Source organism: Lepisosteus platostomus, chromosome 10, assembly GCF_059453375.1.
Source record: "Lepisosteus platostomus isolate fLepPlt1 chromosome 10, fLepPlt1.hap1, whole genome shotgun sequence".
NCBI lineage: Eukaryota > Metazoa > Chordata > Actinopteri > Semionotiformes > Lepisosteidae > Lepisosteus > Lepisosteus platostomus.
In genome coordinates this window covers 3,143,601-3,159,851 of record NC_142620.1, presented here as the reverse complement: position 1 = coordinate 3,159,851, position 16,251 = coordinate 3,143,601, and the positions used below count along the sequence as shown (strand labels likewise).

Genomic DNA, 16,251 nt, shown 5'->3' with positions numbered 1-16,251 from the left:
TCCAATGAAAGAATCCCCAGGATAACAACTGATTAGCCTCAGACTGAAACTGTGATAGTTTACACGAAAAATAAGAATAAGAATAAGAATAAGAATAAGAATAAGAATAAGAATAAGAATAAGAATAAGAATAAGAATAAGAATAAGAATAAGAATAAGAATAAGAATAAGAATAAGAATAACTGAATTAACAGTCTCAACTCTTATTATAAATTTATTTGTGTAGGGTTTTTTTTTCATTTTATTTTTTTTCGCACATCTGTGAAGAATTAGGGGAAAAACAGCACAAAGAGGTGTATTGCTGTTCGGGGCTCGTCGTGCGGACAGGTGCTTTATTACTCACAATAAAGCCACGTCTTCCCGAAGTCACGACGTTAATGCGCTGTGTTCCGACAAGGAAAGGTCCCGGCGGTCGCACGCGTCTAGCCAGAAGCAGGGGTGAGAGGGAAACATGAAATAACTAATGGAGTATCTGTTAGGATCTAACCAATTAAATGCGCCTACGAAGGGGTTCTGCTAATGGACGTCTGAAAGGAAGATTACATTAAGTCGAGTTGCAGTTTGAATTAAACTGCTTAATCATGCATCTAACATTCATTAGTGGCTGTGCAGTGTGCATTCTGGTGGCATTAATGAAAGATCAGGTAAAGTGCATCGAATGGAGAGATTAAGATGGTAGCCTGCTTACAAATGTCCAATCATGCGGGATGCCGTAAGATCAATCACGTCAAAAGAATCCCGGCATCATAATTACTAATCTGGTACACAGAAAATGCGTATAATAACTATCACAAAATTCCGAGAAAGGTTAAAAATTATGAGCACTCTGGAGCACAGCACCAAACACCGAATCACATTAAGTTAGGTGATGAAAATCTGTTTTGCCTCGCGTTTAGCCCAATTTTTTCTTTTGATATTCCGACAAAGGATGTCAGAAAAAGAAAAAGAAAAAGAAAAAGAAAAAGAAAGTAATGAAAGTAATGATCTGAGGAATCGTTTTTACTTTGCCTTTAGGGTTTGGTAAGAACCACAAAGGTGACAAAAAAGCTCCTATCATACAGTATGTCGTCCCACATTAAGCAGGGGTCTGGAGGTGTGCGAGTAGGTGTCCGGTGGGCACTCTGAGGACGGATACGGTCTAACTGATATCGCATTCGATGACAAACTGAACTGCAAAACTCCTTCACCGCAAACTCATACCCAGTCGAGAGTCCTCATTGGACACAGTCCGTATTGCCGTGTAACTTCATATTTCCGATGCTTATATGCCGTTACCACATCACCGCTATCCCGGTTTAGGGAATACTCAGATTCCCACGGAATGTGACGTGGCAGAGACTCTTTCCGGGAGAGCTCGCTTCGCCGTGCTCGTGAATTAAATCAGGCAGAAACGCGATCCGAGGCCGTGACAGCGTCAGACATGTGAGCCGGCTCCGGACTTTCCACATCAGAACAGAACCGTCAGTAAAATAGCCTGTGCGTTGAAATGATTTCAATAGGCTTCGCATTAAAGTAGAATTCTTACAGAATTTATTTAAACAGAAAACATGTTTTTTTTGCTCTTTACTCGCATTATGATAGAAGAAAAGAAATTTGTTTAATTGAAATTAAAACGCAACTTTTCATTAAACTTAGACATGGAGCAGGCTACTTGTATTTGTGTTAATACTGCAAATTGATGCTTCTGTTCAAAACATCGGGTGTATTTCATTGTGATTCCGAATTTAAACATATATATGACAATTAATACCGGTGATGTGCACATTATAAAATATTTCTGTGATTAGAAACAGAATTTAGCAACCTTCATTGTAAGTCTTGACTCGCCACGATGTGTGGGGTTTAAGCTTCAGTACGGCTACTCTGAAAACGTCAGGTACGCTTATGCATAGAATAAATGTTTAAACAGTTTACTTGTGCCATTCATTCAGAAAAAAAGAACTACAATTTCGATGTGTAACAATTCCGATATGTTGTGTAAAATTTGCACCGTCTAAACCTGTAAGAGACGATTAAATCGCTCTTGCTCCTTATTCCAATGTTTGCAGTCCCTTACCTCAATCGCAGATATTTAAGCACTTTGGTGTCTCGACCTCCGTCAGACACCTTTCCTGGAAGGTGAACTGCCCCGCGGCACCTGCGAGGAAAGTGTGTTTCGCGAGAAACTGTGAACACAGACACCACACTACCGCGAACTGGCCGTGTGCTGGCGTGTGAATCCTTCACGGTCCTGTTCTCCCACGAGCAATTCGGAATTAGACATCGGTAGGACTGGTTAACGACCACTTCATTTATGCTGGCGAGGTGATCATTGTAAAAACTTTCTGGCTATTTTGTGTATTATCCTCTCCGTACTATTATCCTCTGAAATAGAGCCCATACTAGCTGCTACAAAGAAGGGGGGGGCATCGGTGTAACGCAGGCACGGACAAGAAAAACAAACTTCTTCTTGACATCTTGTACTTGCAACGACGTTGCTAAACTGTACTGCTGTCGATCCGAAACAGTGTTTGGAAGGAAATGGAACAGTTACTGACAAAATGGGAGTTTTAATTCGAGTTACTGATAAAAGCTGAAAAACGAGTAGCCCAACTTTCAGTCTATAGTATAGATGCGTTTCCTAAGCAGCAGTTATTTCAGCTGGTGTCTGATCTAATAGGCAATATGAATATTTACACTAACATGATTCGTGTTTTTAGGAGCTATGTTGAAAACATAGCCACGTTTGTCACAAAAACAATACTTTCGCCCGCATGTAATTGCCGGTGGCATGTTAAAAACGTTATAAACATCGTTACGGATTAAGGTCTACTTGTGAATTGACGTGAATACTTAATCCAGCAGGCTCCTCCCAGTTCTGGTCCCTCTCGTCTTCGGGCCCAGCTAGCCCCTTCTGATTACTGATTGGACAGGGCTTTGACACCGATAGTGACTTCACGAAAAACAAAAGGCAGCACCAACGATAAAAAACAAGCCCCGATCTCTGGGGCGGCAGAGACCAGCGCCGGCTCTCCACGTGCGCTCCGACAGCCCCGACCCGCGCCCACAGCTCTTCTCCAGGCGGGCTGAAACCATGCCGAGGGGATTTTTAGTGAAAAGGAGCAAACGGACTTGCCCGGCATCTTACAGAGTGCGCGGCGAGGACCGAGAGCCGCCTCATCTGGTCCAGCCCTCGCAGACCGCGGAGGCGCACGCCGTCGTGTCCCCTGCCAACCTGGGCTCAGGTGCGCCGGCGTCCGCAGACTCTCCGGAGAGCGGAGCCCCTTCTCCCGCAGGGGGGGCGCAAACACGGCCGGCAGAGAGCGCGGAGAGGGCGGGGAACAGTGTGATCGCAGCCGACCCCCCCCAGCCCAAGTTTGCCGCTCCCGACCACGGCTCTCCCGGCCGGGCCGACGCCTCCTACAGCCCGATGAAGCCCGTTGGCGCGGAGCTGAGGAAATCGTTTTTTGAGAGGTGCCTGAACTCACCCGCGTCGGCCGAGTCCTTCCCCGGCAGCACGCCGGTGTCCCCCATAGAAAGGCTCCTGATGCAGCACTCCCACTTCCCGCCTTCAGAGGTCCAAATGGAAACACCTGTGCGGCTGTTCTCGCCGCTGCACCCCTCCATGAAGCGGGCCTGCCCGCACGGCGCGGACCGCAGGGGGAAACCTCCGGCGAAGAAGCCGAAGGCGATGAGAAAACTCCACTTCGAGGACGAGGTGACCACCTCGCCGGTCCTTGGGTTGAAGATCAAGAAAGAGAGCCCGGAGCCCAGAGCGGCGCCTCCCGCGGGGAGCGGGAAGCCCCTGGGCGAGTTCATCTGCCAGCTCTGCAAGGAAGAGTACCCCGACCCCTTCTCTCTCGCACAGCACAAGTGCTCCCGGATAGTCCGGGTGGAGTACCGCTGCCCCGAGTGCAACAAGGTCTTCAGCTGCCCGGCCAACCTGGCGTCCCACCGCAGGTGGCACAAGCCGCGCCCCACCGGCAGCGGGGAGAGCCAGCCCGTCAGGAAGGCGGCCGAGAGCGCCGCCGACACGCCCCGCGCGGAGGGGAAGGAGAGCGATCAGCACCCCCGGGCGCCGGACAGCTCCGGGTGCGCCGCTCAGCAGCGCCCTGCGACAGACGCGGCCGCGGCGGCGGAGCAGCAGCAGCAGCAGCAGTACCGGGCGCCTCAGGACAGCAGCGCCCTGCCTGCCGACCCGTGCTTCGCCCCGGCGGGGAAGTGCCTCGCCCAGCACCTGCAGAGCGTGGAGAGCTCCCGGGTGGTCGCTTGCGCCCAGGCTGCGGAGGCCACCGCCGCCACTTACCTGCCCGGCCCCGGCGGCGCCGAGGAGGTGTTCGAGTGCAGCTACTGCAGCAAGAAGTTCCGCAGGCAGGCTTACCTGAGGAAGCACCTAGCGGCGCACGAAACAGTCAGGTCGTCCTCGTACAGCCCGCTGGAAAGCGGCCAGATCACGTTTCCCTGCCCCCTCTGCGGCGCCCATTTCCCCTCGGCGGAGATCAGGGACAAGCACAGGATGTGGCATGCGGTGCGGGGAGAGATTCTCCTGGGCCCAGGGAAAAGCAGCAGGCCCCTGGGCAGGCAGGACCTCACGCAGGGCGAGCAGCAGATCTTCTCCTGCAAACACTGCCCTTCGACTTTCTTCAGCTCGCCAGGACTGACGAGGCACATCAACAAGTCGCACCCGACCGAGAGCCGCCAGGTGCTGCTGCTGCAGGTGCCCGTTCGGCCGGGCTGCTGATTCCCCGTGACCGTACCTGCGTCCGGACCGGCGCCAGCTGCAGCGGATCGCTTCCGAGCCGGACACGTTAGAAGTTCTCCTCTGTGTCCGTGAGATTCCTGCTGGGTTTTTTTTTTCTCACAGCAAATAACTCCGTACCACTATGATGTTTTCAACCAATCAAGAATATTATATCAAATGGATATATACATTATATTTAGCCATACTTAGGGTATTTTCGTTATTTCCAATAAAGACTAAAGGAAAATCAGAATAGGTTGGATCGCATTAGAAAACAGTTATTTTGTCGGGCTTTATATCTGAGGAAAGTACATGCTTAAGTATTGATGCTGTATATTGGTGTAGAATTAATTGTTGTGTTATAATAACTGAAAACGGAAAGCAATACACTGAACTCTGTATAAAGTAATCGCTGTGATTACACAAGCGCAAGGTAAGATTTACCTTGGCTCTTAAGTCCGTGTATCAGGAAGGCTGCGCTTAAAGAAGTGTTTACATTCTGATCAGCTGCGTTATATAGTGAAAACAGCCCGTATGTCTACAAGAACTCGTAATTTAAAATGATTTGTTTCGGGTTTACAAGAATGCAATTAATAACACATCGGAGCAAAATCCATGAAAAATCAGCCCATGGAATCTTACATTAAAATCTTATCAAACTGTAATTCCTATGGAAATTGAATGTTTGTTCAGTATAGGTGTTAGGCAGTGACAAACATTTTTTTAAATAATATAAAATTATTTTTCCTACATAAAATAATACAATAAATCTGCTGTTGTGCACAGTGTTGGTGACAGGTCTTATAATGTATTTATTTTTTGCAACACATAATCTGAGGTAATGTGCTTCTTAATGTCTATTCCATTATATATATATACCCTTACATTGTCCGTCTTAATTCAGTCATTTACATAATGTATATTTTTTCTATGTGGGGTGTAGAATATACTTAATTGAAAATTATTGTGCTAAACCATATCTATATATCCACATTATATATATTAACCAAAGGGTAATACAACGATTTTAAACACTAACTGTAACGTGTCGTCTATATCGTGTTGTATTGTATTTAGCCAAGGATTGTAAAACTGGTCCCTCTTACTCCCAGTACCCTGGAGTGCCAGCGCGTCACGGCGCGCTATCTGGGTCGTGTTCATAGGTTTGCAGCAGTAATTCCTGCGAAACCGTTCTGATTTCAACGACAGGATTCCGGGGGACCGTCCAATATACCAATTCCGGTCTTTAAAACACGGAAGCCGAGATGAACTGACGCACAGATAACAAACTGAGTTTGTCTTTTACAAAAACAGTAATAATATACGAACACATACCAGTTTTATAACAGACTTGTATTATATTTTTTTAGCGTATTACTTTTATGGATAAGATCTGTTGAAAGTTCACACTGTATTTTATTACAATGCTGGCATCATTCTTAAGCTATTTTCGTATATTACAATAAATTTGAATTTTAACCTTTTGGTGGCTTTGATCACAAATGCTTGTTCCAGAAACTCAGGGAAAAGTGGAATCGTCCTGAATTTATCAGCCTATATCAACAAGATTGTGAAGAAAAATGGTGATGGGCTAATAACGAGCTGTGCACACTAAACAATGTCACTTAGAGCATTTCTGGAGATCAGTAACATGCAGAGGAATGGTCACAGACTATAGAGCGCTACAAGGACTGGTGCTGGATTCACGTTCTTAATTAGCTGCTCAGATTACATGTTTGTTTTAATACACGCAGAGGGGTCTAACAAAACTAAAACTGAACTCTAGTGGCTCCTGTAATTTGTGTTCTAAAGTAGATCAATTTGTCATGGACAGTACCTTAAAATTCCACAGATACAGGCTGTTAATGATCTGGATTATGCTGAACATCAAGTTCATCTTTGTAAAATTTAAGTGGCTCGATTGTTCCTTATTCTATCTGGTGCTTCAAAGTGGTCCTTAGATGAAAGTCTAAATGGAGCAACCAGTGATTCACAGACCCTAGACCGGCCAGTTTCACTTAATCTACAGCCAAACACACTCCTCGCCAATGGTAAGCTCATCCAGTTTTTCAACCGTTAAGCCCTCAGGTAACTTAATTGTTCGTTGCTTGCTCGATTGAGCCCGCTTCACTCCATTTCAAGATCTTCCGAGGTTACGATTTTCAGGTTTCACATGCTCGAACTGGCTTTGCACCTAAACATTTTGCGTCCCGGCGAGACGACTTCCCTTTGTCCAGTTGAGTATCCAGGCTGTGGCGAAAACAGGAGCCGGTGCCACTCGGCCCCAGAGGAGCCCAGCCCGGCGCCTCTGAAGTCAGACCAGCAGCCTCGGTGGCATGTCCTGCCCGCCTGAAGGCTGGGAGCAGGAAGCCTCCGTGCTGGTGCAGGAGCTGAGCCAGGGCTGCAGTCAGCTGCAGTTTAACTACCACAGTAATTACCTTCATTCACAGCTCCTGGCATTGCTTTCCAGCAGCTGGAGACAGAAATTGAAAATGGATTACTTGTCAAAGCACAGTCAACCGGAATTGACTACAGTTAGGATTAAGCCCCAAACCGCTAAATGAAAAAGACATAGTCCTACTTTTGGCTATCATTAGGAAAGCTAGGATGAGACATAGTGGGAGAACAAATACCAACAAAAACGGACTCGGGTGCAATACGTTCAGGTTACTTTCCAAGTAAACGAACTCCATCACTGCAACAGAAAACATTTTCCAAGTGAAATGCTGCACAGTCCAGTACATTAAAGTATTGTAGTTAGTGGTTCATGAGAAAGGCGTTTAGTTGGCTCTTCCAACTAATTAGACTGTTGCAGGTGTGAAGACTCTTGTGCACTGCATTTTCCACAGGTTTCCATCATGACTGTCAAGGTAACGTGCTCATCACATCAATGTAGTATCTTAATATCCCCGTCTCTAGAACTCAGCAGCCCTCTTCTTAAACCATAAGCTGAAGTAAAGCAGAAAAAAAACGTTCACAACCTTTTTAATTACATAGGTCAAATACAAGTAAAAAGACTTTTATCATTCCGTCATCCAATGCGATGTACTTTGAAAAACACTACAGAACACAAATGGTAAGAATAGTTTTATTGTCAAATTAAATCGCACCTCCATTTTCTTTCCTTTACAGCCATTACAAATGTATAGATACTACATGTATGACAGTACTGTATAGATTTTATTTTCACACATGCAGTTAGTACTGATGTCATGCTGCATTTGGTTAGTAGTAACATATATTACTCAAAAGACTATTGATTGTGAGCCAAGGTTTTCCTTTTATATTATGCACACATTCCAAAAGCTGGAATACAGTATATATATATATTCACTGTTTTTATTTAGCAAAAAAAACCCTTAGAATGCTGCATGAGCTTTCTCTTCAAAATAATATAAAAATGGAAACTTTTTTACTTGTTTTCTTTATACGGGGGGGTGATCCCAACATTTGCATAAGTGTTTAACAGCTTTCATGTTTTGACAAGAATTTTCAGCGTAAACCATCCACAACAATTTGTATTAAAAAATGCTAAAGAAAAATTCACCTTTTGAACACCTGGACAAGTAATGGTGAGCTCCAACACCATTCCTGACCCATTTCTCACTTTAATTCCATCCAATGTCACACGACATTAAATGAAAATAGACATGAAATCAACAACAACAACAAAAAAAAAAAAAAACACCCATACTGAATTCTTTAAAATGGACAGCATGTAAAACAAAACAAGCCAGCATTCTAAGAGTTAAAAAAATAAGTAAAATCTGTGCTGGTCAGAAAATGACCACAAATAATAAACCATTTTCTCTCTAAAAGAGAAGCTATTTCTGAACATAAAAAAAGCACACAAAAAAAACAATAGATGTACTTTGTCAAATTCCTAACAGATACAAAGTTGGCAACTTCTGTAAGAGCTACATAGGTCACACAGGGTATCTGACAGCACTACTAACCTCCTTGATCCTCATTCAATAGCAACGCACAGTATATAGATGTGCACTTTATCACAGCTGGGCAGTACTGTTCTCAGCTAATTTGGGAAACAAGGCAGCATTGTAGATGGTACAAGATTATTTCAAGTGCAGAGGTCCCAGAGCCATATTTAGTGCCACACGACAGTGCAAACTCTTGGTGTCTACTTTCCACAGGTTTCAGTAGTGCTGCTTTCTTATCTAGAGAACACAGCCAATGGAAAATCGTGCCCTCCTACTGCATTGAGTTAGGAAACCACATATCTTGTAGTCTTGTTTAACCTCAAGAAGCAGATTTACATATTTCAGTCTTTTTTTCTTTGCAATTTATAATCTTTAGGACAAGAGTAAGAATTTAATTTTAGAATGGGGTAGACTCTTCCTTATAATACCAATACCCAATATTAAAACCACACAAGGGCTTTTATAAAGGATATTCAGTCATTTCTGATGAGGAACAACTCTTATGGAGCCTGGATGTTCATCAGACACAGCAGACTAGATTTAGTGGCCTGACGGAGTATACCAGCTCAACACACACCAGCGCCAACCTGCAAAACAAGCAGCTCTGCTGCACAAATGCGATCCACAAACAAAGACGTTCATTCTGTAACCTGCAGTTTACTTGCTCGTAGATCACTAAAAGTTCATTCAACTTTTGTGCCATATTAAAAAACTAAATACATCAACGGGCCAGGTGATGTTAATTTATTTATGGATATCCGTCAGGTTAGGATGTTACATATTATACTCCAAATGCTTTCAAAACCTAAAAAGGAGGCCAATAATATTGTCATGGAAAGAACGTTACTATATTCTAGGGTGAGAAATATATTTTCTGAAGAATTTAACACTAAAGTCTATTAGAAAAGAATATGAGAAATTAAACTTGTTGAAAACAAAGAAGCCATTTTGTCTACTGTCTCGTAAAATGAAAACGTCAAAATGTCTGCGATTTTAATTTAGGTTTCATGCAATGGGGGTTCCCCAGTCCCTCCTCACACGCTGATGAGTTGGTTTTGCTTCAGACCCCTCTGTTTGGAATAAAAAATTTGTGAACGTTACACGTATAAATGACTGCATTATGGAAGAAACAACAATCGTCAGTGTATAAAAAAGCTACACATTTGTATGCCAAGAAGCTTCAACCACTTTGTCATTTCCTTCTGTACAAATACTGCCACATATATTAGTGTGGAGGGAGAAAAATGGTTGCACCCATTTCATTTAAAGCACAGTGGCAACAGCTAAAATAATACATTGGATGACAATATCATTGCATTATTTCAATAACAGGTTGCGTCAATGTGAATGCGCTAACTGCTTGTTCTGTGGAGGACACACACTGGAGATGAGCTTGTTGTTCTCGGACACAGGTGAGCGCTGCGAATCCGTACGTGTGCACAGGGATGCGCTTCCCTCCCGGCAGCAGCCGGGCGAGCGTCCGGGCCGTCTGTGGAGACGGGCAGGGGGCGGGGCGCCGGCGCTCAGGTCTTGTTCGCCGAGCCGGAGGAGCGGCGCAGCTTCATGGACATGCGGCTCTTGCTAGCACGAGGAGACATTGGTAAGGCTGAGTCGCTCCCGTCGGCCTGCGCTGCCGGGCCGTCTCCCTGCTGACTCTCGGGACATGAGCCTGCAAAGACAGCATGGGGCGGGGGGGTGAGGGAGGGGGGCATAGCCGTCAGAAGGGACCTGCCTGCCTGGCAGGGGGGCTGTTGAGAAATCTGCAAGCATTCTTTAGGACTGACGGAAAAATGTGTGGCTGTGCTTGGGCATTGTGCACCGCATTCTTTTTAAAGCACCTACGCTGATGTGCTCTGTTAATGCATTTTACTGCACTCTCAGTTAAATTAGCCTCTAGTTTCCTGTCTGCCAGGGAGTGTGTGGGCACACTTTTGCTTGGTTATTAGAATCAAAAAGGGGTGTTGTTTATGCAGTTTATTCTCCTAGAAGGTGCTGTAGCTCTTCAATAATCCAGCCTTTTGCTACAGTAAACCCCAGTGTCTCCTTGGGGAGTGAAGCTCCCTCTATGATATCATTTGGTCTTTAAAACGATTTATTACTATTCTTTGCAAGTTTCCGAGCAGAATGACATTTAACAAAAATAAAACACAACATGTAAAGGGTTTCTTGGTGTATGGTTTCTTTTACTTGTTTAAATATCTATTTTTAACTGTAAAAGTACAATAACTGGAAGCAAAATTAATTTGATATGTCCTAAACAAAGTAAAAAAAAAGTCTCCACAAACAGGTTTAAAAGAAAAATCAACTGCAAATACAGCAGATAAAGGATGTACTTCTTATATTTAACAGTTAAACAGCCTGGCTACCACAGAAAATCAATGTTTTTAAGGTATGTTGTTGTCAGCTATTCTACCTAGTTTATTAAAGTATAGTCTTGCAAACAGAACAATCACTTGCTGTCATTCAACAACTGCAAATCTACTGTATTGAGATAATCTACTGTGTCAAAAACAAAACAAAGACAAAGACCCAATCATTAGATTAGCTGTACACTATGTGAAACACACAAAAAAAGATGAGCCTGCATAAAATAACCTCTTCATACCTCACTTATAGATTTGTATATTCCTGATGGACTTTTAAATATCAAACCACAAGAGACGCTAAAACTAATCAACACTCTTAAATCTGATGTCTTAAAGTGTACAAGGGAGCTGGAATAGTGTGTTGGGGTCAGGGAAGGAGCAGCAGCATCAGAACAGAAAGGAGGAAAAAAAACGAAGAAGGAATAATTGTGCCAATGTTGTTCAGCATACCATTCACAGCTAGCGTGAAAGACCTTCCGTTTCAAGCCTCTGCCCTTTACCTTGATGAGGCCAATGTTTTCTAGTGGAGGTTTGGGAAGGAGCAGAAATATCACAGCATTTCTCTCTTTGGTTGGAAATGAAGAAAAAATGTGACGCAAACAGAGATGGACAGGACAGGGGAGGGAGGAGAAAAACAACAACAACAACAACAACAACAACAACAAAAATTAAACAAAGGAAACAGGAGAGAGAAAGGGGAGAAGAGATAAAAGATAACAGGTGTGAGAAATGACACACAAGGCTGAAAGGGAATTAATAATAGGTGTGCGCAGAGCGCAAGAGTAATGGCTAGATCTCCTCATGTTATAACTTGTACACTGACACCTTACACACCGAGATGCTGATTGATGCACGAAGCAGTGACTGACTTACCCTTTCGGTCACGAACCGCCCATCAGAAACCTTTCCCTACAGTGGCTCCCACACACACAGGCAGCCGAAGACAACACGCCACTAAACGTTTCAGCTTTACTTGACAAACCAGGGGCTCTGCTTCGTTTGCTTGTTTATTTTTTTGCCGTTCGTTGCCATTGAAGCCAGCCAGTTAGTGGCAAAGAGCTGCTCGAGTCTGTGTGGGTGGGCGCCGCACACCGAGCGCTGGTTTCCACCGGCACGGCAGCGAACTGAGAGGCCCTGTGCCGCCACAGCAGCCCCTTCTCGCACACGTCACTGGCAATGCGCAGGCGTGAAAGTGGGTCATGTTTTTTCATCTTAGATCAAAAAAACGAATTAGGCAGGAAAGATAAACGGTTCTTATTTCCAATTGGAAATAAAATCTGGTTGAAGTGAAATACATTGTGGAAGTATGCTGAACGACCGATGCTTCAGGAAGCGCAAACTGGGACTCCCCTCGTTAACTGAATTAAAAAACAGCCACGGATATGTGACTGAATAACGCGATTTGCTAATGTAGACAATTTTACGATGAGAAACGTAATGAGCTCCTTAAAAGTCTTTGCAGAAATAATAAAAAAAAGTTTTTCAGAGGTCCAGGTTCATATTAGGTTAATGTGTTTTAAAAATCGTAATTTGAAAAACTCTGTAATTTGCAAATCATTTGATTTGTACATACAGAAATTAGTGTTACATCATTTTGTGCACAAGGGCTTATCTGCAAGCTATAGAGTATTGACTTGAGCTGAAAGAGTGCCTGTAGTCAAATGATGATGGTTGTTTTGTGTACTGAAGGTATATTTGTCAGATTCCCCTGAGATTATATCCTGGTACTCTTCTGCTTGCAAATACTCAAAAATAAAATGCTTCTGGGAGTCTTCCCAGTAGCTGCTGTGTGAAAACAGACACTACAAACATGGAGTGTTAAAGGGTTGGGTGCATTCCCAGCTCTCGAGTGAGCGAGCTTTCCATGTCCAGACCATGTCAGAACATCAGCACTACACATAGCAGGTTAACACAGGTGAGACGTGTTGGTAGTCCATGCCAAGAAACTCATTGTAAAACAAGAGGAGTTATTGGACTAATGGAAGTACAACAATAGTATTAATTAGTACTAATAACGGTGAGAGATTTAGGGTAAGACAGAGCCTCTACCACTGGCTGAACACAACCCCGAGTCAGGAGTTAGAGGGACATGCAGGCCTGGGGTTAGTGAGGGAACGATAAGAACAGTGCTCATCTTTTCTCCAAAGCAGAGTGAGATTTCGTTTAGTGTGGAGACAGAGGCATCGGAAAGAAGGACTTATAACTTGGTTATAGGCTAGGAAGTCATATACAAAGCAGCCTTTTTTGTTTCCAAACTCAAATGTCTTACCTTCAGACATACACAAGTGATAGTTAATGATCTAAAGGAAAAAACATAAGATAAACGAAAAAATAGAAAATGAAATAAAAAATAAACACAATCTCTCTTACTAGAAAGAATGAAGTGACCAAGACTGTTGACACTGCTGTGGAAATCAATCATATCTTTAAAAGGGAAGTGGTGCTTGATACTGAAAAATCAATCACCAAAAAAGAGGTCTTAGCCAAACCGAAAGAATGATTTGCACTGGACAGTACAAAGGTATGTAAACATTCAACCTCTTTAGTATTCAGGATTAATAAAATGTAATGAGAATCAATATTATAGACTTTTTTCCAGTAAAAAACTCCTTCATTTACAAAAATTGTAAATATACACAGCGAATATCCCTTTAATGAAGAAAAATAAAGACATACACAAAAAAATGAAAGGGTCATTAATGTACAAAACCTTATTCCAACACTATGAAGAAACTGAGTGCTGGATATAATATGACAAAATTCATGGATTTCATCTGTGCCTAATGCACTTAATCTGCTTAATAACCAATAAAACTGCAAAGTGCTGGGAATAAAGGATGCCTCTTTCGGGAAATGAGGATTCATTAAAAAAAGCATCCAGATTCAAGTACTGGATTTAACAATTAACTGACCTTCGTCAGTCAGATCGTCGGGCAGATTTTCTGAATGGAGAGGTACCGTGGGTGCAGCAAAGTCTTCCTAAATGTTAGAGACGTTCACCGACACCACAGTGACAGCAGGAGATGGTCGGGATATGCGTCTTAAAATGGCCTGAGGCTTCTGGAGGACCACTGCAGTGCTCGGAGGAACCTCGCAGCAAGCGCAGGAAGCTCGGTGTCAATGTTAACTACTCCCATTTGGCTACTTAAGCACAGGCACCACACCACACTGGCCCAGCTACCTGTATCCAAGGAAGCTACAACTATGGCCAGAGCTCAGGCAGCAGCGCAGAGATATTGTGTGCTTCCTAACACCTGAACTTGACCAGCGTACAGGACACAGACTGATCAGTCCTAGTTCAGTCTGCAGGGACTAGTGAGGAAACCTCTGAAGAGTAGGCTCTAGGAGCAATTTTTCTAGGAGCGGCACAAACTGACAGGAACAAGCGATGATCAAATCGCAGCTGTCAAATCACCTCCTCAACTGCTTTGAGCTACAAGACTTGGACATGGTCTACACCTCTTCTGTATGTGACACTTGCAGTACTGCTGTACGCCAGGGTGAAGGCAGACTGGCCGGCGAGGCCACATGGTCCTGTTTTCTCTCTTGGCAACATCCTTGTGGAAATACTCCGCCAGCCGCCCCCAGTGGACACTGCAGGTAAATCACGTACTACTGAGCCACTTCTCCACTGGGAGCACAGCGCATCACCGCTGTGTTTGTGCTGCACCCAGGGAGACACCCAAAACAGTCATCTCCCCAGACACCTGAGTGAAGTGCTGGACCGGAAGAAAGACAGCAGTTTTTATCTTGGAGTCACACCATTCATATGACACAGTTTTTCCTTATGCTTAAGTGACCCTTTAATTTTTTTATGTATGTTGATAACTTAGAAATGAATAATGGAAAAAAAAATGAACTAAACTACAATTCATAAATTAAAAAAAACAGCTGGTGTTGCTCAATTTCAGTAGTATTGGAAACAAGCTTTGACATCACGGGGCTCTGTTCACAACGGAATCTGTACTGTGGATGTTTACAGTATTCAAATCCTCCCCCTTTTAAAACGAACATCGCAAAATGTCAAAATGATGTTCTTTTAAACGAGTCGCACATTGTATTGATTTAGACTATTTCATAACAAATAATACATGCTACAGTCTCATGAATAAGGGCAGAATACAGAGGACACTGTAAACCCAGTATAAGGCAGGGGATAATCTGGGAAAGACTATCAAATTAGTAGAAGAGTAGAGTAAACTGTTGAAAAATGTTTTTTAACATTAAAGATTCTATAATACAATTTTACATTTTATTCACAAAAAGTGAATGCCAAATTGTACTACCAATGTTCTGAGGATGTTTGGACACCAGTTATAAACCATCACTAATTCCGCTAAGTGCATTTTAAAACTGAAACTGTAAACTACATCCTAAAAATTAGGAGTAAATTTGTAATAATTACTGAATGACTGTTGTTTTACAACAATTAATTAAAAATACCTACAACTGCATTTACCAAGAGACGTAAACAGTGTGCAACACACACTGTTTTTGAAAGGTGACTAATAACTTAAATGCAGAGCATCATTTTAACAGACTGTTCAAGTTGCACATCTGAAGTAACAAATCAGGAAGGAATCGTGTATCCTTCCTGGGATGAACTGAGATTTTATTACACAATATTCATAGTAAGAAATGCAAAATGTTAGAGAAACCAAACACAATCGCTATTTGACAAATTGGCTTTTGTGCAATTACTACAGCAACAAGTTTCTAATTATAGAGCGTCTCTTAATGTGTTTCATCATCTTCATTTACTATTTAATTTTCCAGCTTGTAAAACCTAAGTACTACAAGCTGAGGTTAAGTTACTGTATATAAAAGAGCTCTAGACAGTAGTTCAATCATGTCTGCTTATGTACATTAAGTAATAAGCCCCTAATAATAAGAAGAACAATGCAGCTTTATATAATATACTTAGTCCTCTTACTCTCCCCAATTACAAAGCAATCCACAAAAGCCAAGTAAACAATAATATGCTGCATCAGCTTTAGGGGGTGCACTGAGGATTCCAGGTGAATTCTGACATGTGCTCAGCCTGCAGATGGGCTGACTGGCTGCGACTGGCTGAGATGGGCGTCTTACCTGCATCTGCAGGGAGGTGGTGGAAGGGGGCTGGACAGAAGACCTGAGCGGCATAGTCCTCAAAGGTGGTGGGCTCCAGGTGGTGCTGCACAATGGTCTCCAGATAGCGAGCCCTCTCCTCGTAGCTGGGGAGACTGGT

At 43.3% G+C, this 16,251-nt stretch overlaps 2 protein-coding genes across 10 annotated transcripts in view; one reads left to right on the top strand and one right to left on the bottom strand.

Moving 5' to 3' along the window:
• Window positions 1–2,882: 2,882 nt before the first annotated feature.
• Window positions 2,883–6,204, top strand: insm2 (insulinoma-associated 2). The gene has a single exon (XM_088647537.1). It carries the CDS (start codon window positions 3,074–3,076, stop codon window positions 4,718–4,720), a length of 1,647 nt encoding a protein of 548 aa, XP_088503663.1. The 5' UTR covers window positions 2,883–3,073; the 3' UTR covers window positions 4,721–6,204.
• A 1,588-nt stretch (window positions 6,205–7,792) lies between these two features.
• The window catches only part of ralgapa1 (Ral GTPase activating protein catalytic subunit alpha 1), a 65,707-nt gene continuing 57,248 nt past the window's right edge, over window positions 7,793–16,251 (bottom strand). For 4 of the 9 annotated variants that reach the window (XM_088647527.1, XM_088647528.1, XM_088647531.1 and 1 more), the window contains 3 exons: window positions 16,113–16,237; window positions 11,475–11,589; window positions 7,793–10,327 (listed from right to left, as the gene is read on the bottom strand). In XM_088647527.1, the coding sequence (XP_088503653.1) occupies window positions 10,240–10,327; window positions 11,475–11,589; window positions 16,113–16,237 (328 nt within the window). In that variant the 3' untranslated portion in view covers window positions 7,793–10,239. Of the gene's footprint in view, window positions 10,328–11,474; window positions 11,590–13,293; window positions 13,325–16,112; window positions 16,238–16,251 lie in introns of those variants that run through there. The other 5 variants (XM_088647530.1, XM_088647536.1, XM_088647535.1 and 2 more) reach the window with 3 other exon arrangements.